The following is a 24395-nucleotide window of genomic DNA, read 5'->3' as shown; positions in this document are numbered from 1 at the left end:
AGTTTTTGCTTCTCAAGATAAAATAGAGAATAAAAAACATAAGTGTAAAAAGCTTGGTTAGTTTAGAGTTTCTTATTACTAGTACTATTGTTAAATTCTGTTTGGCTGTTACAAATTACTACAAGTCACTCATATAAAAATACTAAACGAACAAACTAGATTAGGGAAAAAACTCAAAATGAGAGTGGCTTTTTGGTAAAAGAACAACCTGACTAGTTTTGTCAAGGAGAAAGAATTCTTAATTGAAACTTATGCTTCCACCATTACCCTAAAAGTACCCACTCTTGCTACCCCAAGATCGGTTTACTGAACACCAACTGTGTGGTAAGTGCTGTGTTTGATCCATGAGGCAGGGCACCTCTTTCCTCAAAGCTGAGAAACTTTTAATCACCATATCTGTTTCAATGAACCATTGCAAATATTTTATAAGAATGTCACATCTGTCCTGTGTTTCGGAGTTCTCTTTGCTCACGTGTACCTTCATTAAAAGGTAAGGTCGTCTGTGTAGAGACTCCATCTTTTTTTCAGTCAAGTTTTTATTCACATACCTACAGAAAAGTGGACAAAGAAGTGTGCAGCCTGATGAATTTTCACAAAGTGAACGTATCCATGTAACAAGCGCCAAGATAGAGAAATAGCAGTTCAAGAACTCTAGAAGCCACCATTGTGCCCCCCTTGGTCACCATCCTCACTCTAGAATAACCAGTATCCTACCTTTTACCACCAAAGATGAGTTTTGCCAGTTGTTGAACTCAGTATAAATGAAATCACGTAGAGAATATTCATAGGGTTTTAAAAACATATAAATTCATTGTCAATATTTATAGAGTGGGTTATTTCACCAAAAATCCAGAGTTTCTCTTTCTTTTAAAAAAGATGTGACAGCAGAGAAAGACAAATGCCATGTGATCTCACTTATATGTAGAATCTGAAAAAAAACCCCAACTCATAGATACAGAGAACAGACTGGTGGTTGCCAGAGGCAGGGGTGGGGAGTAGGAGAAATGGGTGAAGGGAGTCAAGAGATACAAATTTCCAGTTATAAAATAAATAAGGCACGGGATGTAATGTATAGCATGGTGACTATAGTTAACAATACTGTGCTGCATATTTGAAAGCTGCTGAGAGAGTAGATCTTAACAGTTCTTGGTGCCAAGAACATACAATGGAGAAAAGATAGCCTCTTCCATAAGCGGTGTTGGGAAAATTGATCAGCCACATGTAAAAGAATGAAAGCAGACCATCATTTCACACCATACACGAAAATAAACTCAAAATGGATCAAAGACTTGAAGATAAGTCCTGAAACCATAAAAATCCTGGAAGATAATATAGGTAGTACACTCTTTGACACTGAACTTAAAAGGATCTTTTCGAACACCATGTCTTCTCAGACAAGGGAAACAAAAGAAAAACTAAACAAGCGGTACTTCATCAGACTAAAGAGCTTCTGCAAGGCAAAAGAAACTAGGATCAAAACAAAAAGACAACCCACCAATTGGGAAAAAATTTTTGCAAATCATATATCCAGTAAAGGTCAATCGCCATAATATATAAGGAACTCACACAACTGAACAAGAGAAAAACAAACAGCCTGATCAAAAAATGGGCAGAGGAAATGAACAGACATTTTTCTAAAGAAGATATACAGATGGCTAATAAACACATGAAAAGATGCTCAACATCACTAATCATCAGGGAAATGTAAATCAAAGCTACACTAAGATACCACCTTACACCTGTTAAAATGGTTGTAATCACTAAGACTGAAAATAACAAATGTTGGAGAGGGTGTGGAGAAAAGGGAACCCTCATACACTGCTGGTGGGAATGCAAACTGCTGCAGCCACTATGGAAAATAGTAAAATTAAAAATAAACTAAACTCAAAAAACTAAAAATAGAACTACCATATGACCCAGCTATCCCACTACTGGGTATCTAACCAAACAACTTGAAATCAGCAATCCAAAGTAACGTATGCACCCCTATGTTCATTGCAGCACTATTCACAATAGCTAAGGCATGGAAGCAATCCAAGTGCCCATTGACTGATGATTGGAAAAAGAAGATGTGGTATATATATATACAACGGAATACTACTCAGCCATAAAAAAAGACAAAATCATCCTATTTGCAACAACATGGATGGACCTGGAGGGAATTATGCTAAGTGAAATAAGCCAGACTGAGAAAGACAAACACCAGATGATTTCACTCATATGTGGATTATAAACAAACACATGGACAAAGAAAGTTCAGTGGTTACCAGGGGAAGGGGGTTGGGGGATGCGCACAGGGGGTGAAGAGGAGCACTCATGTGGTGACAGACAAGAAATATGTACAACTGACATCTCACAATGATGTAAACTATTATAAACTCAATTTTAAAAAAGGTTCCTAACACGAGGGAATAAAAAATTTTGTAACTATGTATGGTGACAGGTGTTTACTAGACTTATGGTGATCATTTTGCAATATACATACATATTCAATCATTATGTCGTACACCTGAAACTAATATAACGTTATATGTCAATTATATCTCAATAAAAAAATGTGACAGGATCCTTGTGGTGAGAGAAATGTTCTGTATTTTGACTGAATTAATTTCAGTACCCTGGTTGTGCTATTGCATTAGAGTCTTGCAAGATGTTACCATTGGGAGAAACTGAGTGAAGGGGTACAGGGAATCTCTCTGCATTGTTTATCACAGCTGCACGTGAACCTACAAGTATCTCAAAATAAAAAGTTTAACTAAAAATAAAAAATTATATGTTAAGATTAAAAAAAAAAGATGCAACAACACTAGGCCTACCTTTCTCTTTTTCTCTCTTTTTTTTTTTTGAGGAAGACTAGCCCTGAGCTAACTGCTGCCAGTCCTCCTCTTTTTGCTGAGGAAGACTGGCCCTGAGCTAACATCCATGCCCATCTTCCTCTACTTTACATGTGGGATGCCTACCACAGCATGGCTTGCCAAGCAATGCCACGTCTGTACCCACCCGGGATCCGAACCGGCAAACCCCAGTCCACCGAAGTGGAACGTGCGCACTTAACCGCTGTGCCACTGGGCCGGCCCCTAGGCCTACCTTTCTCAAGCCAACAACTGGCTGGACCTGAGGAGCAGATGTGTCTCAGGATGGGGACATGTTCTCTCATTTGCCACAGCCCCCACTCACCTCTTATTGTCTTGCACTTGGCCAGCTTGGTACCTGCCTGCTCCTGGGTATAGGTCAATGCTAGACAGAGGGAGGAGCTACAAACTGTTTTCTTACTTTTTTCAGGTATTTACTTTTTCAAGATTGAATTTCCTCAATCCAGTTCATCATCAAGACCCTTACCAGATTTTGGCATTAGCTTTGTCTATTTGCCTTAGTTTTCACTTTACGTTTTTGTAGGGATCCTGGGAGGGGCTGCATGGAGATCTGCTGGCAGGATGTCATCTAAAATCAGGGTCACCATCGTGAAACCATTTTCAGCCACATTCTTCTTCTATTTTCTATTTTTCTTGTTCCTTAACTGGCTCTTCTTGCATCTGGCCCCCCAATTGGCAACCCTTAGGGTCAGCCCTTTGCTACTGACCTTCATGACCTTGAACAAGTCACTTTACCTCTCCAGGTGTCAATATCCCCATGTGTACAATAGAGATTGGGCCCTCAGTGTTTCCTGAACCAGTGCTCAGCAAACTCTGTGTATGATCAACACGTGGTTCCACTGCATGTGACTAGTATGAGGCTCACACCATATGCCTCTTGCCATTGCAATTTGCAACACCCAAGCTGTTTTTACCCCATACAGTGAGTCCTCTGATCATGGCCTTGGATGTTGTAGCAACATCAAGTTACTTATAACAGCTTTAAACACTTAGTCTTGGGTTTTGTGTTTACCTCCTTGAGGACCAGTGACAGATTCTGGGTAGTCTGCAGACCACACTTTGAGAAATACTGTCCCAGTTTTTTTCAGTGAACAGAAAGTTCTAGAAAAACTAATAGGTGATGTGTAAAAAAACAAAACCAAAACTTGTTCCATGTTAACATATTAAAAGCCCTGAGAAGTACTGTGTCTAAAACAACACAAAATTAAAATCTGTTTGTCTAACCTAGTATTTCCCTTCTTTTCTTTCAACACCTACTTACACCGTGAGGATTGTTGTTTGTCTGAATGCCAATTTAGGGCATGTTAGTGTAACAGGTCTCCAAGATTTCTTGCAGTCCTGAGTTTGACCCTGATTCTGTGTTCTCTTCCTGTCCACCTTTATCCCTTGGAACAGACCTTTCCTGCCTCTTGCTTCAGTTACCGATTCCATACTTCTCCTGCTGGTGATGTTATCTCAAACCTAATGTATCTGCAACTCCTTTCTCTCGTTGAGATGATTGCAACAAAAAGAGTAAAGAAAGAGAGGTGGAGTTACAATTTATCAGGGACCCTGGACAGAAAGTTGCTGAGGCTGAGGCCAGGGGAAAACCAGATTGCTGATTTGGATTTCAAGTCAGGTCTTGCTGCAAGCTTCTTTACAAAGCCTCCACTTGCTGGTATTCTGTACGCAGGCTAATTGCAAGTTCAGCTTTCCTCCAAGAAGCTCAGGTCTGTTTTCAAAGTTAAGTGCACTGTCTCAGTGATGTTTATGGAGCAAAATGTTTGAAAGTGTTGGAAAAGGTGAAGCTTTTTTCCACTCTTCCTGGCACAGTGTAGCTCATGTGGAGGGTTCATCTTTTAATTAACCAACAGATTACCCTCCACCCCTCTTACTGTTATAATTCAGCGTGTGCTTGCTGCAACCACTTTTGCTTACCTATGCTTAAATCCTTAAATGTGTGTAAAACCCCTTCATAATGTCTATTACCTTTAGAAAAAAGCAAAGCCTCTTTAGCATTACTGACAAGTCCCTATTGCCCTTCTCTTTTACTCTTATTTAAAACTTCCATTACTTATTAGAATTCCCCTTACATTATTAGAATTTAACTGAAGACTTGTAATACAATGGAGACAAAAGATACTGCAAGATGTAAAGATATTAAAAGTAAGTTGTGTAACAAATGGTCGTTATTACTATTACCACGCTCCAGCATCCTACTTGGAGTTCCTACACAGGCCGCGCTGTTTCACCCCTAACTCCAGGCCTTGGCCCAGTGGGCCCTGCTCATTGGTCAACTGGTCTTCATTTGTCAGGATGCCATGTACGTTTAACCTTTTCGGAGGAGGCCTCCCTAGTGTTCCTAGGCAGTTTCTCCTTGTTCTTGTGCTGTCACCTATACTTGGCTTTTGGTTTATGATTGCATAGCACCCTGTATTGTGACTACTTTTCTTTTTAACCTGATCCTTCCTTGAGGGCTAAGATCTTATCTTTTTTTTTCTTTACCCTTGAATTCCTGAGGACAGTGTCTGACACTAGGTAGTTGCACAAAACTATTTTTAAATAAAGACAAACAAGCAATAGGACACAGAAGGAACAAAATGATGAGATTTTCGCATAATCCAAACTTCATTTTAGACAAAATTTCCAAGTATTTTCCCATCAAATCTTTTCTTCTGGGAGAGATGCTGAGAAGAGGAGGCCTGATATTTCTTTCATTTCCTTTTGCTTCAAAAGTCTTCCAGAATGCTGGAGGTAGTAGTGCTGGGGAGGGAGGGAGGGCTCCGCGGGTCAAAGAGCGGCCTGTACACACAGCCGAAGGTTGACTGCAGACATGTTTGAGAAATTCTAGTGAGGGAGGGAGACTGGTGATGTAGAAAGAGTTCCAGTTGGCTCTGGAGTTCACTTGAGAGTCAGGCAGGCCTGGTTTTGAATTCCGACCATGTCACTAAGTAGGCAACCTTGGATATGCTACTTGGTCTCTAGGGCTCAGACTGGCCAATTTCCTCTCTCATTCATGTCACCAACTCTGTCAGATCTCCTCGCTCTCAGACCTCAGCTCCTCCATCTCCTTGCCTGACTCTAGGACAGTGACGTTTCTTCCCTAGTATATAAATAAAGGAGAAACCATTAGTTGAAAGCTTCTTCAGGAGGGGAAAAAATTTTATAAACACATAGAGAAACACACACACACACACTCACACACAGAGGTGCAAACTCCTTCAATTTTTGGTCCCAACGCTTTTCCTTTCAAAGTTAGCCATGTCTGTGTCAAGCCTGGGGTTCCCCCTTATCGAGGCTGGCCATGTAAATTATCTTCCAAACTCTAACACTGGAGAGTGAAAGGGGTACTATTAATCATTACAGCGGGACAGCAGTTATAAACCAGGACTGTCTGGAGCAAACAGAACATTCTTAACTTCTCATTAACAGTGAGAGAGGTACACTTCCCCCTGTTTACCGGCGCCTTCCTACAAGCATTTTAACATGTGAAAACTTTCCCTTCTTAAAACCACAAATGAGCCAAAAGCTAAAAAACTTCTTCCTACCCATGTTCTCTTCCAGCTGCCACCTTTTCTGCTCCCCTTCATAGGCTCTGTTCTTTCTAAGCGACCTCCTCACCTTCTATTTTCCCCTCAGTCTACTGCAAAATGGCTTCTACCTTCATGACTTTTCTGGTGAAGCTGCTTTCACCAATTGGGGATCCAGTGGGTACTTTCAGTCCTTGTTTTACCCGACTCTCAGCAGCGTTTGGAGTTTGTAAGTTTGCTTTTTGGAAACAGCCCTCTTCCTTTAGCTTCTGTGACACCACTCTCTCCTGTTATTTTCCTCTTTCCCTCCCTTTCTTCTGGACACACTTATTCAGTCTCTTCAGAGAACTGCTCTCCTCCTTGTTGCTTGGGTGTCATTCAGCCTTTAGATTCTGTGTTAGGACCTTGTCCTTTCTCACTCCGCAGTGGTCCTGGCACATCTCTTTTATTCTCATTCCCCCAATTCCTTCTAGATGGGTTAAAGACCGCAAACCGGCATCTCTAGCCCAGAGCTCTCTTTGGAGGACAAATCTGTCGGTCCCATTAGGTACTGCACATCTCTGCTTGGCTGTCCCACAGGAACATCAAACTCAATAGCTCCATCTTCTCTATTCAGAGAAAGGCAGCCACTTCCACCAAGGTACCTATGCTAAAAATTTGAGAACGATTCCCCAGTACTTATTCTCTCTCACTTCCACTTCCAATTGTGTACCAATCTCCATCCGTTCCATCTCCTTAATATCTTTCAAATCCTTAACTACCCTCCATTCCTTCTGCCATTGTTTCAGTTCAGGTCAAATCATCTACTTGGATTACTGTTCTCAGAAGCAGACTTTTTCCTCTCCATTGTTTTTCTCCATATTGTAGTTGAGTGATTTTTTTTTTTCCTGAGGAAGATTCACCCTGAGCTAACATCTGTTGCCAATCTTCCTCTTTTTGCTCGAGGAAGATTAGCCCTGAGCTAGCATCTGTGCCAATCTTCCTCTATTTTATATGTGGTTTGCCACCACAGCATGGCTGATGAGTGGTGTAGGTCTGCAGCCAGGATCTGAACCCACAAACCTGGGCTGCCAAAGTGGAGCATGCGGAACCTAACCACTAGGCCATGGGGGCTGGCCCCCAAGTCATCTTTTTAATACACAAATCTGATCACATCACTTTCTGCTTAAAAGTTTTCAATGTCTTCCCATTGCCTTCAAGATAAAGTCCAAACTCCTTAACTCTTATCAAGAGCCTTTAGGGTCTGGCCTCTGATTAGATTTGCAGCCTCATCTCTGGTCATTCATTCTCTTTTTTCCCTTTTTCTCTCCACCTACAATAGGATTCAATGGGTATTAGAATGAACAAATCTCTTTGAGCCTTAATTTCTTCATCTACAAAATGGAGACATCTGTTTATCTTGCAATTATAAAGATCAGAAATAATATATGTAACATGTCTACCACAGTGCTGGGTACAGAGTAGACACTTGATAAACGGTAATATGTTTTTGCTAATGGTAATTTTCATTTGTTAAAAACTATCAGTATTCTAAGGAATGATGTCTAAACTAGAATGATGTAAAATAATGAATCTCAAACACTTTATTACTAAATTTGGTGTTGTCGTTTACTTAATGCTAAGGAAACTTGGTGAATGAGGGAGCAGATTTTTGCCAACATTTTATTATGAAAATTTTCAAACATGAGAAAAGTTGGAAGAAGTTGACAGTGAATACCTGTATACCACACCTACACTCTTCAATTAACATTTTACTATACGTGCTTTATCATATATCTATCCATTCCTCCGTCCATCCCTTTATCTACTCACCTATCAATGCATCCTGTTTTTTAAAAACTTTCTTCTCCGCAAAGCCCTCCCGCTACATAGTTGTATATTCTAGTTATAGGTCCTTCTAGCTCTGCTATGTGGGATGCTGCCTCAGCACGGCCTGATGAGCGGTGCTAGGCCCGCACCCAGGATCCGAACCGGTGAAACTGTGGGCTGCTGAAGCGGAGCGTGGGAACTTAACCACTTGGCCACAGGGCTGGCCCCCGCAGCTTACTTTTTTGATGCATTTTAAAACTAAATTGCAAACATCAGGACACAACCCCCTATGTACTTCATCACTAATGAAAGTTCAATATTTGTTTATAACCCCTTTAAAAAAATATTGAAATAAAATTTGCATACAACCAAACACACAAAACTTATGTGTACACTATTCAGAGAGTTTTGGGAAATGCATAAATAAGCCTGTGTAATCCAAACCCCTATCAAGATGCAGAACATACGCATCACTCTAGAAAGTTCCCTCATGCGTCTCTAGTCAATCTCTGTCCCCAATCCCCCAAAGGCAAGCACTCTTATGATTTTTTCCACCAAAGATTAGTTTTGCCTGTTCTAGAACTCGTAAGTGGAATCAAAGAGTATGTACTACTTTATGTTTGGCTAATTTTGTTGAACATAATATTTTTGAGATTCATCTATGTGGTTGAATGCATCATAGTTTGTTCCTTTTCATTGCTGAATAGTATCCCATTGTATGAGTATTCTAGAGTCTCCATTTTTCTGTTGATGGACCTCTGCACTGTTTCTAGTTTGAGGCTATTATGAATAAAGCTTTTATAAATATCCTCATACAAGTCTTTTTGTGGATATATAACAATTTCTCTTGGCTAAATACCTAGGAGTGGAATTGCTAAGGTGGTTAGCTTTATATGAAACTTAGCTTTCCAAGAAACTGCCGGACCTTTTCCCAAAGTGGTGAATGGGACAGTTTTCAATGTCTTAACTAAGTGTAATCACAAACAACTAAATTTACTGAGTGTTTTCTATGGGCATGAAGCTTCATTTAGATACAGTATGTCACCTGATTCTTATACCAGGCCTATGGGGCAGATATTATTATCCTCATTTCACAAGTGAGATAATTGAGGCACAGAGAATTAAATAAGTGCCCAAGGTCACACAGCTGGTAAGTGGTCGAACTTGGATTTGGATCTACGCAGGGCAGACTCCATCTCCTATGCCTCATGCCTCCTAGTATATACCAGGAAAAAAAGAAGTGTTATTTCTTTTCTCATGAAATGAATTAATTTCCTTGACCTAATTAATTTTCCTTGAAAATGGGTCACAGGAACCAAGAGTTACTGTGTTCCTCAATAAACACAATAGAAATGTAAATTCTCCCCATGACTTAGATGTGGTACAGAGAGTGAACAGGGAGAAAACAAATGCAGCCACCAAGGACTTTATCCTCCCGGGAGATTCTTCAAAGTTATCTTCAAAGACATCCCATCTCTATGGCCCTGTGCAAATCCATCTAGTTTCTCTTTAGAAAAAGTGAAGGGTTAAACTTTCGAGTCTCTTCCTTGGGCTGGTTAATAAGAGCATGATGCCTCTTCTCTATAATTAAGGAAGGAGCCTGAGGCTTTAATGGAGAGGTGTATACCCTGCACTGAGGCGGGGAGATAAGAGGGCACTCCTCCCACAGTTTTTCTAAGCTGTTAGAGCTCACTCTCAGATCCAGACTTGCTTTGGAATATCTCCGGGAAACTTAAGGCAAGAAGGAGGACCAAAGTGAACACATCTCTCCTTTTGGGCCAAAAGTCCATCTCTTATCTAGGACTCTGACATCCTAACTTCCCTGTCTCATCTTTGAAAAACTCTCTAAACCAGAGGAAGTTTCAAAAAAATAAAAAAGAAGAGCTATAGATGGGAGTTGTTGGTTAGGGAAGAGGCAAGGAGCCTTCTGAAAACAGGTATCAAGTTTGTACTTGGATTCTGGCTCCCAGGCCAGGGGCCTTATGAGAAAGCTGGTAGAGTATGTGGTGGTTGATGTCTCAAGGCTTTCCCTCAGTATTTTTTATGTTTCTGGGAAATACCAAAGTATTTCCACTCTTCTCGGGTCACCTGTTAGCTACCCGCACCTGGCATACTTGTCAGGATCAAGTCCATACACCTTAGGATGGTGAATGAAGACCCTCAACAACTGGGCCCAGCCCCTCTCCAGCCTCTGGCCTGCCACTCTTCCCTGTGCCCTAGGTTTGAGGAAATCCTTGCAGGTCCCTGTGGATACCACATTTGCCCCCAAAGAAATGCCTCTATTTCTCCTCTCTTTCCAGAATCCCTGTTCATCCCGTTCCAAAGTCACAAATACAGCAATTATTTGTTTACATACACACTCCACCTCCTAATGCTCTTCAGACTGATTTCTTTTCCCCAGGCAGAAATGTCTTATTCTACTTTGTATATCTAGTCCAGCATATAACAAAAATTTAATAAAATTTTTCCTAGTAAGAAAGACATACGGACAGAAACTTTTAAGTAAACAAATGCTTTATTTGAACCACCGTAAGAGCTAAATTATTTGTTTTGCTTGTGTCACAGAATGCTATTTTCATCTCATAGTGAAAAAAAACATTTGTGCCCAGGATGTTAAGATGACAGATTTTACAAGTACGGGACACAGGCCAGCTGTCCCGTATGTCTTTCGAGCCTCGGTGAGTTTGCTAGGGGCCAGGGTCTAGGCGGGCTTTAGCAATACTTCTGGGAGACGGGTAGGGTTCGGACAGATGGGCTGCTCTCAAAACCATTTGTATGCCACAAAGTTTAACGACAATCAGGACTTTTCTCTGGAAAAGTCTAGAAAAAGAGTGATGTCTCTGAAAACTTCACTTTTATTCCTTTTAATCTCCAGAACTCGTCTTGGTTTTCTCTTGTTTGCCTAGACACTAACTACGACGTAGGCCCTACCTAGATGCCTCCAGCTTTGATCAAAGTCCTGCTGACCAACTGGCAGCCTGGTGACTCCTAGGGGCAAATGTCCCTGACATTTAGTGTCTTCTCTACTTAACCAATCCAGGCCTTGGTCTCCTCCCTCCCCACCCAGGGAGGGGAACTGGGTGACTCTGGAGCCACTTGTGCTAACTGGAAGGAACTGGGCGTTGCTGGGCCCAAAGCCAGGAACTTGAACTCTGCTGAGGAATGGGATCTGGGCAGCCGCTGCCTCTCTGAGCAGGGCTGGCAGCCAGCTCCCGGGGTGTCTGGCTACCTCGAGGAGAGATGCTTCTGCTCTGGACAACAGGCAGCTTGTTTGGTTCTTCCTGCCCGATCGCTCTCCTGCTGCTTTGCACTGCACCCCTGGGCTTTGGTCACCCCGCCTCTCAGCAAAGTGTGCGATCTGCTGCAGACTTGAAAACCTCAGGCTCTACCTCTTCTTCCTTCAAAGCTGTGTTTCCCTGCAAGTTGAAAGCCAACAGGGAGGATCAAGTTTCCTTAACTCCTTTTCTTTCGGGCCCCGGAGCCAGACTCTTTGGACCTGCATACCAGAAAGGTTCTATTTTACCCCATCGCCATCCCCGGCATTCTGATTTCAGGTTGATCTCTGACCTAGAACCTGACAAAGAAGCCAAAGACTCCATTTTCAGGAACACTCATCACAATACATTCACGCTAGGACACCGCTCATCCTCATCCGGGGTGGCCCCTGGGTTTCCAGGTTCTCGTGAAACTGACTTTTGTTGTTGTTCACCTTTTTTAGCTCCGTGACCATCACTTCTTTCTCCCGCAGCTTTCCTTCTCTCGTTTGCTTTTCTCTTTCTTCGCTTCTGCAATCTGCCTCTCTCTTGGTGAAATTTTTTCTTTTCTTTCCTCTTTACGATGTTTAGTTTTTTTCTAGTCAGCCTGATCTTTCCTCCCTCTCCTGGCAACCTCTCTGTTTCAGGGTTTAACTAGGAGATTTTATGAATCACCAGCGAGTTTCTAAGTGGTTAATCCAGGGGTAAGGGCAATTTGTTTCTGCTGAGGGTTAGATCCCTGATCAGGCCTACTCTTCACTGTGTGGGTAATCTTCGCCCTTCCTCCTACCACTGTTTCAATGCTGCTCCATTACTCTGCAACAATTACCCATCCTCTTTCCAGACAAGGAGGCACCTTTTCTCATTTAAATTCCTCAACTCTTTAGATTTCTCAGACAGACGGCTGCCCTAAAAATGGCACATGAAATCTGCACAGAAAAGTTATTATAAAAACCTTTTCCTTAGGAGTCCTCTGTCTGACGGTTCAGATTAGCTGTTATTTTGTGGAAACAGCATTAGGAAATTTCCGGTTTTGCTACCTATTGGCTGTGCCACCTTGGGCAAGCCACTTACCTTGGTTCTTAGCGTCCTCACTGGTAAAGTGGGATCACTTCATGGGAGTGCTGTGGACATGGGATAACAAGCAAAAAAGCACTTTGCAAACTGTATTGAGAGGGTAGGGTAAATGAGCAAGGATCGTGTCCGGATTCTTCCTTAAATCCTTCAGAGGGAAAGGATCATGAAATATTGAGATTTGTTTTGGTCAGTTTATTTTAGGTGGGTCTCAGGGAAAGCTGCAAGCTAGAAAAGGTGCAGAAATCTTTGTGCAGTAACATTTGGCTAAAATCGAGGGTATAAGCGGGAGGATTTTTTGTCCACAGAGGGTCCTAAGGCATTCTGAGAGTTTTGCAGTTGTTGCGAATCCGGTCTAGGCTAACGGCCCCAGGGAAGGGCTTTGGGAAGTGGAATGACTGCAAGGTGGTTTCAACACTCACTCCCAGGCAAGCCTGAAGCCCGTTTAAAAAAACAGTGTGCGTGGGCCAAACCCAAAGCCACCTGGGACGTTTCAGACTGGCACCACCTCCTCTGGCTGTTGCCGAGGCCATCCAGAGGCCAGAGCCCTGATTCAGTGGAAAGTAAAGAGAGGACTGCAGGCTTTGGGACTTTGTGCAGACGTGCTTGCAGCATGGAGGGCGGGAGGCAGGAAAGGAAGGAGGGCATTGAGAGCTGAGGCCCCACCTTTCATTCCAGCAGAGCGCAAGGCAGAGCAGGGAGGAGTCACAGGCCCGGCGCTCCCATAGGTGAGGGAGACTCCTCTCTCTGGGAGAACGTGGTGCTCACTGCTCCTGGAGTGGCCTTGGCAGGGGTGCTGGAGCCCTCGGTCTGCCCGGTCTGGTCTCTGGGGCCAGGGCTGGGTTTCCCTCATGTATGGCAAGAGTTCTACGCGTGCCAGGCTTCTTCTCCTTGGCATACAGCTCGCAGGTAAGAGCTGAGGGGCTTCCCTCGGCAGTTCCTCCTTCACTGCCTGCCCTCCAAAGTTAGCTACCTGTCTAAGAAGCTCCCGAGTTTTGTCTGGGAGCCTGAGCCACAGTGGCAGTTCGTTTTAGTTTTGACTTTACTGAAACTGAAGTTGGAGGGTTGTTTTTGGGGAACTGCTTTTGGACAAACAGGTTTAGGTGTGTTTCAGCCGCCAGTGATTGAGGCACAGAGAGGGCTTTCTAATCTCGGGTTACAAACCATTTTGTGTGGCTACTCTCAACCTCCCGCTGCAGGCAGGACTTGGCACTTGGATTTCTGTGTGTGGTTCTTGTCTGAGACTCTCGGCAGCTCTGGGAGAGCCGAGATCGTCAAGGAGAGAGATCTGCCGTGGTTTTGAAACTGCCCCAACATGCATATTCCCAATGTAAATATCATGGTAAAAAATGCCACGTGGTTTAAAGGTTCTAGGGGCGCAGGCAAGCATAAGCTATCTGGGGTTGATTAACTCAATTTCTGCAGAAGACTCGAAACAGTACAAAATCTACATAACAAGGACCCTTTCTGGAAACCTTACCTGCTGGGGGACCATTACACACACGATACATAATGCTTAATCTTAAGACATGCCTAATTCATGTTATGATTAGTTTTGGTTTTTTGTTTCTGCTTTCAATTTTATTTGCCGATGTTTATAGCTTGTTATAAGTTTTGAAGTGGGTACCATGAGGCCAGGGCATCAGGCTGTGGAGAAAGTGAGAGCGCTAAGGCAGCTTGCTGTGTGGTATTTTTATTTGTTCTCTGGAGAGGGTCAAGGCTGCATACAGGCAGGAGCATGCAGACTCTGGGCGAAGTAAGTTTGAGAGCTGGGGCATCTCAGTTCTGTTTTATGCCGTACTCAGACATTTATTTTGGTAGTGTCAGCAGAAGTTCTCTTAATACACACCCCCTGTGAACCCTTCCTTTTCCTTTTCTTCCCGGCAGCTCTTTGGCCTACCGCAGCTGTGGAAATTTACACCTCCCGAGTGCTGGAGGCCGTCAACGGGACAGATGTTCGGTTGAAATGCACCTTCTCCAGCTTTGCCCCTGTGGGTGATGCTCTAACAGTGACCTGGAATTTCCGTCCTCAAGATGGGGGTGCTGAGCAGTTTGTAAGTAGATTACTGTCATTTTCTAGAGGAACTTGGTCACGAAAATAAGTCAGCCCATTTCTCCTTGCCCTTCCTGTATTTTTCTTAGCAACCAGCATAGGGTAAATCTGGGAAACAATTCCTGAGACAGAGACTGATAGAACTGAGACACCAGTGAAGGCGAAAGCAAGAGGTTCTTTCAAGAGAGCTGCAGGTGGGGCGGGAGGCTTGCTGGTGTTTCTCTCCTGCACCCACCCTCTCAGCCTCCTTGCCCAGGTCTTGAATAGGACCCTCTGCCTTTTCTCCTTGCTAGGTATTCTACTACCATGTGGATCCCTTCAGGCCCATGAGTGGGCGGTTCAAGGACCGGGTGGTCTGGGATGGGAACCCAGAGCGATATGACGCCTCCATCCTCCTCTGGAAGCTGCAGTTTGATGACAATGGGACATACACCTGCCAGGTGAAGAACCCACCTGATGTTGATGGGCTGGTTGGGGAGATCCGGCTCAGCGTCGTACACACTGGTAGGTTGTGCAGGGGAAACGGTATGGGAAGTGTAAGAGCTTATAGAAAAGAGAGGGGCAATCTTTTGTGATGACTGAAGGAGCAGAGAAGGACCAGCCCTTTGGATTTGGAAACTACAGAAAGAGACTGAAGAGTCCTACGGTAAAAAGAGAAAGGCTTTGTTTGGCTGTGGAAAGAAACAGAAAGCAAAGGGACCCAGGGAATCTGCTACAAAAACGGCATTGAGATCATGAAAGGGAGAGGAAGCGACTCTCTGATATAAGGTTAACAATAGGCCTGTTCATTCACTCACTTATCCACGAGGTACTTATTTAGTACCTACTCTGTGTCAGGCACTGTCCAAAGCGCTTGAATGTACTATCGCGCTAATTCTCACAACCACCGTAGGAGGCAGAGACCGACCACGGGAGCTATCGTTTATCGATTACTTCCCATGCGTCAGGGGCCTTACATATCTTATTCGGTCATCCCATCAGCTATTGTGCTCTTAGTGCCCCCCATTTTACTAATGAGGAAACTGAGGCTCAGAGAGGTTAAGTCACTTGTCCAGTCATGTAGCTGGTAAATGGAGTCACTCGGAACTCAAACCCAAGCATCTTTGACTCCAAAACTGTGCTCCAAACCAAGACATCGTATTGCCCGCAGTCCCACAAAGGACAACCTGGAAAACTTAAGAGTTGTAAATTTGGGTTTGAGTCATTGCTATCACTTACCAGCTTAAATAAATCTTATTATTTTTTCTCCTGTAAAGTGAGAATAATATAGCAAGGATTATAGTGAGGATAAAATGAGACAATAAATGTATAAATTCCCCAAATACTGAATAGTATTGAAAATTATAACAGCTACCATATATTAAGTGTTTATTATGTGCAGGCGCAGCATGGAACAACCACACAAATAATTTTATTTTTTATAAGAACTCAATAAATGGATATTGTTATTTCTATTTTATACATTGAGGAAGCTGAGGCTAAAAGAAGTTAACTACCGCAAATCACACAGCTAGTAAATGGTGGAGCTGGTATTTTAACCTAGCTCTCTCTGGTGTGTGCTCTTAACCAACACACAATACCACTACGCAAAATATATAAGCCAGTAAAGTGGGATGACTTCCTCCTTTCATTCCTCGTATCATCCTTCAAGGCCCTATCAATAGGGAGCTGTGTGACCTTGGAGAAATCATTTGAGTACTGAAAGAAGTAATGTAATGTCTTTGGACCTTAGTTTCTTCTGCAAAATTAACAGGTTAGACAAGAACACGTGGTTCTTAAACATACTGTGATCACTACTCTTTGGGAATCTAATGAAAGCTGTGGCCTTGCTTCCCACAAAATGTACACACATGCAACATGGCGTGGATTTTGTGGGCTTGTGGCTCCCTGCCCCCATCCTCTTTCATGGACTTCAGGCTGGGAACCCCTAGGCTAGACTTTCTCTAATGTCTTTTCTGGCTCGGAGGGTTTATTGAAGTTTAAATCAGAAATCAAGCTAAAGGGGCCGGTCCCGTGGCTGAGTGGTCAAGTTCACGCCTTCCGCTTCGGCGGCCCAGGTTTCGCTGGTTCGAATCCTGGGCGCCGACATGGCACCTCTTGTCAAGCCATGCTGAGGTGGCATCCCACATGCCACAACTAGAAGGACCCACAACTAAAAATACACAACTATGTACCCAGGGGGCCTTGGGGAGAAAAAAGAAAAAATAAAATCTAAAAAAAAAAAAAAGAAATCAAGCTAAAGACAAGAGACTCATGCTTCGCAGACTCTAGCCTGGTTTAGGAGCCTTCCCTCTTGCATCATTTATCCACTAGCTATAGTTACTGATTCATTTGCCTAGCTTCCCAGTGCACATGAGTTCTTTACAGGTAATGTCTTCTTTGGCTTTGTATTTCCATCACAGCGCCTGGAACATAGTAGGCCCTTAATAAACTTAAATAGATTACCAACTGAATGACAGAAGTGCAGGGGTCAGGGAGAAATAGTCCGGGCACTAGATTTGATTAGGTCAGCAGTAACCTTACCCCACTAGGTAGTTCAACTGGCCCAGTGGTTCTCAAAATTGTAGCATGCATCAGAATCTCCTGGGGGACGAGTTTAAACAGATTGCTGGGCCCCACCTTTAATTCACTAGGCTTAGGGTGGGGCCTGATAACTTGCATTTCAAAGTTCTCAAGTAATATTGTTGCTGCTACTCCTAGGACCACAGTTTGAGACCCACTAAAGTAGTCTGCAGGGCTTTCCTGCTGCTGCTAGAGTTTACGAGGTAACATGGTTAGGAGAAAGGATGATTCCATTTAATAATGGAAATGAACCCCATGTTATATCTTTAGATTTCATCATAGTCCTCCTCGTTTTAGAATCGTAACTTGACTTCTTTCTCCTTACAGTACGCTTCTCTGAGATCCACTTCCTGGCTCTGGCCATTGGCTCGGCCTGTGCAGTGATGGTCACAATAGTAATTGTGGTGGTCCTCTTCCAGCATTTCCGGAAAAAGCGATGGGCTGAAAGAGCTCATAAAGTGGTGGAGATAAAATCGTAAGGCTGGGCAGTTCTGGGAAAGTCTTCTAACACTCTTAATGGTGACTCTTGGTATTTTACACTGGGTTACATAATTGTTGAACAGATGTTCTTCCCTTTGAGTAAATCTTTTTTTAATTTTTTTTTTTGAGGAAGATTAGCCCTGAGCTAACTACTGCCAATCCTCCTCCTTTTGCTGAAGAAGATTGGCCCTGAGCTAACATCCATGCCCACCTTCCTCTACTTTAAACATGGGACGCCTACCACAGCATGGCTTTTGCCAAGTGGTGCCATGTCCACACCCGGGATCTGAAGCAGCGAACCCCGGGCCACCAAGAAGCAGAACGTGTGAACTTAACCACTGTGCCACCAGGCCAGCCCTCCCTTTGAGTAAATCTTACGTAAAAGAATTCAGATTCACAGGATGGATAAATCAGGGCGTGCATTAGTAACTCTACAAAAGCTTTCTTAATTTTAAAGAAGATTTCATTATAGGCTTTCTTTATGATGGAAGATTTGATATTAACATCTAATTATGTAAAGCTTTTCTAGGATATTCCTTACTTGTAATGTAAAGCATACATCTGTAAGAATCACTGGGCAGTCAGCAGGGGCACTATAAGTGAGTGCCTAGGAAAGTCAGCCATGCTGATATAAGGTGCTCAATAAATTTTTTTTTTATTGAGATAAAATTTACCTACCATAAAATTCATCTTTTTAATATTCCTGAAGTTGTGTAACTATCACCACTAATTCCAGAATATTTTCATCACCCCCAAAAGAAACTCCATACCCTTCAGCCATCACTCCCTATTTTTCTGTCCCACCTGGCCCTGACATAGTAATCTGCTTTCTGTCTCTGTGGATTTGCCCATTCTGGACATTTCATATAAATGGAGTCATTCAATATGTGGCCTTTCATGCCTGGCTTCTTTGATTCAGTATAATGTTTTCAAAGTTCATTCATGTTAAAGCATGTAGTAGTACTTCATTCCCTTTTATGGCTGTATAATATTCCATTGTATATACATAGCATTTTGCTTATTCATTTAGTTGATGGACATTTAGGTTTTTACCACTTCTTTGGCTACTATGACTAATGCTGCTACGAACATTCATGTATAACTTTTTTTTTTTTAAAGATTTTATTTTTTCCTTTTTCTCCCCAGAGCCCCCCGGTACATAGTTGTGTATTCTTCATTGTGGGTTCTTCTAGTTGTGGCATGTGGGACGCTGCCTCAGCGTGGTCTGATGAGCAGTGCCATGTCCGCGCCCAGGATTCGAACCAACGAAACACTGGGCCGCCTGCAGCGGAGCGCGCGAACTTAACCACTCGGCCACGGGGCCAGCCCCGTTCATGTATAACTTTTTGTGGAGACATATGTTTTCAGTTCTCCTGGGTATGGAGTGGAACTGCTGGGGCACACAGTAATTCTATGTTTACCATTTTGAGGAATTGTCAGACTGTTGTCCAAAACAGCTGCACCATTTTACATTCTCACCAGCAATGTATGAGGGTTCCAATTTGTCCACATTCTTGACAACACTTGTGATTGCCTATCCTTTTGATTATAGCCATCTAGTAGTTTTGAAGTGGTATCTCGTAGAGGTGTTGATTTGCATTTTCCTAATGGCTAATGGCATTGAGCATCTTTCCATATTTTTTTTTTTGCCATTTGTATATACATTTATTCAAATATTTTGCCCATTTAAAAATTGGGTTCTCTTTTTATTCTTGAGTTAAAAGGCTTATTTATATGTTTTAGAGATTACGAAAGTGCCTTATTAGATACATGATTTGCAATTATTTTCTCCCATTCTGTGGGTTATCTTTTCACTTTCTTAATAGTGTTCTTTGAAGCACAAAGTTTTTAATTTTGATGAAGTCCAATTTATCGATTTTTTTTCTTTTATTGCTTGTGCTATTGGTGTCATTTCTAAGAAACCATTGCCTAATCCAAGGTCATGACAATTTATACCTATGTTTTATTCTAAGAGTTTTACAGTCTTAGTTCTTACATTTAGGTCTTTGATTCATTTTGAGTTAATTTTCGCATATGGTATGAAGTAGGAGTCCAAATTCATCCTTTTGCAGTTGCAGTCTTTCAGTCGTCACAGTAACATTTGTTTCTTTTCTTCAAGAAATATTTACTGAAGTAAATAGAATGATTTTAAGGAGCCTAATGAACCCAACTCTGAGTTTCTGGTTTGAATAGAATATAATCAATAAAAAAGATGACTTCTAGGTCAACATCACACTTTTTTCTTTGAATGAGGAGTTAGAGAATACTGATGGTAAACTAAGGTGTCTGCTTTAAATCGCTGGAGTTCCCAAGTTATATTCCCATCTAAAAATATTCTGCCAAGTGCCTAAGTTTGGCTGCCTGGGGCATGTGGAGGCACGAGCACCATCACTTAGATGGCACTAGTGGTTTAGCTCTCTGTAGGCTTGCATCTACTCCCAGATGCAGGTAATTCTTCCCAGAATATGGCGGGAAAAGACCTCACCCGCAGCTTTTTAACATTTGCCCCCTTGTTTCTTGTCTTGTTCACCTGACACTGGTTTCTGCTGCTTTGTTACAGAAAAGAAGAGGAAAGGCTCAACCCGGAACAAAAGGTCTCCGTTTATTTAGAAGACACGGGCTAACACTCAGACGGTGAGATTCACAGATGGGTTGACTTCTTTCCTTAGCATTCCTGTCTGGCCCATCTCTAATGAGAACCTCCCGGACTTGATGATTTTTGGGTGTTTTCTACATGAAATTAGAGGAGCCGTGTCAGGGAGAGAAAAGTCTTCTACCAGTTTTATGGATGGCTTCCCCTTTGAGTGTGTTTCCTGCAAAGGATCAGGAAGTTAGACCCTACTACCATTAAAGCTGAGAGAATCCTAAGATTATTTAGGGCTTTGGGGTTACATTTACCACCACCAAGAATAATAAATTAACTTTCAACATGTAAATAAATCTTTATTTTTTTAATGAAAGAATATCTGCTTGTTTTATTGTAAATCAATCATAGCATTAAGAGAGTGATTCAACAGATATGCCTGTCATTTTGACAGAACTTTTGTTCTATTTGAAGTTGATTTCAACACCTCTCATTTTATTATTGGGACTATGAATTGAATTTGAGTAGTGTGTAATTTTGTTTTTCCAGTTTTCAGGTTTATTATGCTTAAAAGGTGGGATGATTTATTTTTCATATGATCAGAATTTCTTCATTCACTGAAGTAGGCCCACTATTACTATTTGCAAAAAGAGTCATATTTGTATAGCCTAAAGCTCCAGTGGAAGACCTCAAGGATTTATAAAATAGAATATGGAGAAAAATGACTATTGTAAACCCAGAAAAACAAATTTGGTATCACAGAGGTTTTCCCAAGGGTTATTGTCTTGTTAGAAGCAAGTAGAGTCTCTATCAAGTCAGGGTCATGGAAAATAAAGACGACGACTGCTTTAGAGTAAAAGAAATTTAAGGAACTAACATAAGTATAATGTGTGATCCCTGACTGGATGGATACCAGTTTGAACAAACTGGTTGTAAAAAGATTTGGGGGAACAATTGGGAAAGCCTTGAATATGGATAATAATATGGAATTATTATTAATTTTTATTTGGTATAATAAGGGCATTATTGTTATATAGGAAAATGTCCCTACTTTAAAAATACATATTGGAGTATTTAGGAGTAAAATGTCAGTAATTTGTTTTAGAAACTTCAGTCAAAAAATATATCAAATAAGGAAAAAATTCTTTAAAATTAGGTGATGGATGAATTCCATACACTGTCTTCTCTACTTATCTGTATGTCTGATTTTGTTTATAATAAAAGGGAGAGAGAGAGAGAGAGAGAGAAGGTATAGATCCCGTGCAAGGCAGAGGCTATGAATTAAGGACACTGACTCTTGAGAACTATGCAATAAGGATGAGAAAACTTCTTTTAAAAGCTAAATTAGGGGGAGCACAAATACTTTTAAGAATATTTTCCTTCATAATGGAGAACCAATCTAACAATATATATGTAATTCATAATGCCAGGTGCTCCTATTGCACTTTTCTCAAATGCGTTATCCATTTAAACTTCTGTTTTGTATTTCAGGAAGCTGAAGATTTCCAAGCCCAAGAACCCTAGAATGAGTTGAAGTTAATGGAAGCTTTTCTTTGACTTTTCCAGTTGAGATGTGTCTTCCAACCAGCTCCGCAGTACATAACCTTCTAGATAAGCAACATCTCTCCGGAGCCAGCCTAGGGCCCTCTTGAGCAGATACCAACAGACTCATATACAGCTCCATTACTAAGGTTTTATTTAATTACAGAGCACAAATATTTTTCAAGTGCTCCTTAGCTTTTGTACACCAAGAAGCCACATTTTTGCCTTAAACACTCCTTGTGGATTATTAATTGTATATACATACATTGGCATCAACTGGGATAAAAGCCAACTTGTCATGACATTTCCTTTAACATAGTTTCTTTAGAGCAGCATTCTTGCTACTGAAGTTAATGTGTTTACTCTTTCCTTCTCACACTCTCAGTTAAAAAGGTGAGCTAATTCTCCCAGCTGTTTTTGATTGATTAACAGACAATCCCAAATTCAAACTGTTAAAGAACAGTTTGATTTTTATGGCTCTCCTTAAGTATGAGACATGTCTTCTTTTATTGAATTTCTTTCAACATCCTAGATGATAGGTTGTTTTTTTTCTCTTTTTTTCAATGGATCCAAGGTTTACAATAGCACAAGTCTAAATCACAGAGTAACTAGAAAAGGTTACGTACATGCTAATAGATTGACAAATGCCACTTCTGGATGAATTGCTTGTCACCTTTTTTCTGCATTGTGAAAGATAATCAACAGTGTGGGTCTTTCATTAGCAGTGAACGGCTTTTTAGCTCACCATCTTTTTTCCTCCAATTCAATTACCTACAACAACAGAGCAAAGTCTGTGCTCATTTGTAGACTGGAATCATTAAGCAGTTAAATAGAAGGATTCTGAAATAGTATGTCACAACTTAACAAATTTAGGGCTGGTGAAAAAAAATCAACCCTAAATGATGATAATTTTGTAGTGTTACACAAAGCTCCGAGAACTGGAAGAGATTATGTAAATTTTTTCTTTTTCTTTGCTTTATTTTTGTTTTAATTTACTTGCTTATTTTGGAGGAGGAAGGATTTGGTATGGGGCAAAGAAATATCAAAACTAACAGAATGAAACCAACTTTCTTCTTTCTTCTTTTATAGCAGTAAAGCAAAATTCATAAGTGAGCTATGGAAAGAAGAGTGTCTCTAAAAAAATGTCTAGTTTCCCAGTGTCTTTTCAAACTTAAGCCACAGTAGCATTTATTCAAAGGATAGAAAACATCTAAAAGTTTAGGCCTCTCCAAAATCTTTATAGCCTGATATTTTCAGTTTTCACCAACTGGGCTGAAGATGCTATTTCTTTTAACAACTGGAATTTCCAAATAGGTTATCTGTATTTAAAGATGCTGAACTTTGATATTTTTTCCAATACTTAAAAAAGAAACTGGTATAATTTACACGTGAACCTTGATTCTGAAATTCATTCCATACCTGTCTCATTTTGCCTTTTACACCAAGAAGCGAAGTTTAATACCCAGTTTTGAAGCTAAAAATTAGATTTAAAGCCTATGTTGCCTTTAATTCACATTTTCTATTTTTCTTCAAAATTCAGCCTTTTAAACTGTAACTGGATATTTCTTCAAATAGATGACGTGGCTGATGTTCTATTAAGTATAATGAAGTAGTTAAAAACTCATGGAAAGTCTTTCCAGCAAAACTTGTAGCTTGTGTCTTGGCTAAATACTCAAGGGTTAATACTGTCCTGTTGTTTAGTGTCTTCTTCCTAAAGAGAACTTTTGTATTGTAATTTATTTTTTATTGTGCCTTAAACACTTATGCAAATAACCTTTAGTAATAAAGAATTACCAATTATATGATACGCTTATATACAAATCTAAAAATTTTACATAGCAAGTAACAGAAAACAGCTGGGTATATATTTTATTTTCATTGAAAAATTTTCTTAGAGGCAGCCTGGAAGTCAATAATGGATAGAATTAGTTTCTACTGGATAAATAAACCTAAATGGATTTCCCCAGAATTTTCACATTGCATTGTATAACTGGGAATTTGGCACAACAATTACTTAGTTTGGGGACTCTTTCTAAGGAACAGTGTCTATTCCATTTGGTCCTTTTATATTACCTTCTTAATAGAGAAAACCACCAGGTTTCAATTCTAGTAAAGGAATGGGAGTTGAAAAATGGAAAATTATTAAATTTTTCTAAAAGCTGAAGTATACTTTTTCCCTCTCTTGCTTTCAGTAAATATACATCGATTCCAGGAGACTAGGTGGACTAATGATTAAAGCAGGGTATCATCTAATCTCTTTTTCAGAAGAATGCGACCCCATGTCTTTATTTCACTTCAAGCAAGGTGAAAACATTACTTTCTCACTTTTCCAACCAAAAGATAAACAAATCTCAGTTCCTTTTTTCTCTATTATATGTCATAATTTCATCATTGTCACTGTCAACAGCAATTTAATATACGCCCAATTTAGATAGGTACCGATCTGGATGCTGTAATAGCTACACGAAAAAACACGAAGCAGAGACTTGAGGCACAAATTCAGCACGAAGGCCTAACACATATTTACCTATTGACTGATCCTGTATCATCTCCTAGGTCCCTTTGAACTCTAAATGTATAGATATCTATTCTGAGAGCGTTCAAATAAAAGAATCTGTAGGGAGTTAAAAACAGACGTCCGGAATAGAGTCTGAG

At 41.1% G+C, this 24395-nt stretch overlaps 2 protein-coding genes across 2 annotated transcripts in view; one reads left to right on the top strand and one right to left on the bottom strand.

The window, feature by feature from the left end:
* The window catches only part of CD3E (CD3 epsilon subunit of T-cell receptor complex), a 58299-nt gene that overhangs the window by 33508 nt on the left and 396 nt on the right, over nucleotides 1-24395 (bottom strand). The gene's annotated exons all lie outside the window — the stretch shown is intronic.
* MPZL2 (myelin protein zero like 2) lies at nucleotides 11331-23904 on the top strand. Its single transcript, XM_008513486.2, has 6 exons — nucleotides 11331-13428; nucleotides 14407-14573; nucleotides 14866-15076; nucleotides 17462-17609; nucleotides 20175-20248; nucleotides 21690-23904. Exons 1-5 carry the CDS (start codon nucleotides 13371-13373, stop codon nucleotides 20236-20238), a joined length of 648 nt encoding a protein of 215 aa, XP_008511708.1. The 5' UTR covers nucleotides 11331-13370; the 3' UTR covers nucleotides 20239-20248; nucleotides 21690-23904.

This window comes from Equus przewalskii, chromosome 6 (assembly GCF_037783145.1).
Source record: "Equus przewalskii isolate Varuska chromosome 6, EquPr2, whole genome shotgun sequence".
NCBI lineage: Eukaryota > Metazoa > Chordata > Mammalia > Perissodactyla > Equidae > Equus > Equus przewalskii.
The sequence above is the reverse complement of the archived record's forward strand: the minus strand, read 5'-3'. Positions and strand labels throughout refer to the sequence as shown.

Bases quoted from the DNA above. Each gene is read 5' to 3' on its own strand.
- MPZL2 (XM_008513486.2), top strand. From the start codon at position 13,371: ATGTATGGCAAGAGTTCTACGCGTGCCAGGCTTCTTCTCCTTGGCATA. The intron at 13,429-14,406 runs GTAAGAGCTGAG...TCTTCCCGGCAG, and splicing joins CCTTGGCATACAGCTCGCAG to CTCTTTGGCCTACCGCAGCT. The intron at 14,574-14,865 runs GTAAGTAGATTA...TCTCCTTGCTAG, and splicing joins ATGGGGGTGCTGAGCAGTTT to GTATTCTACTACCATGTGGA.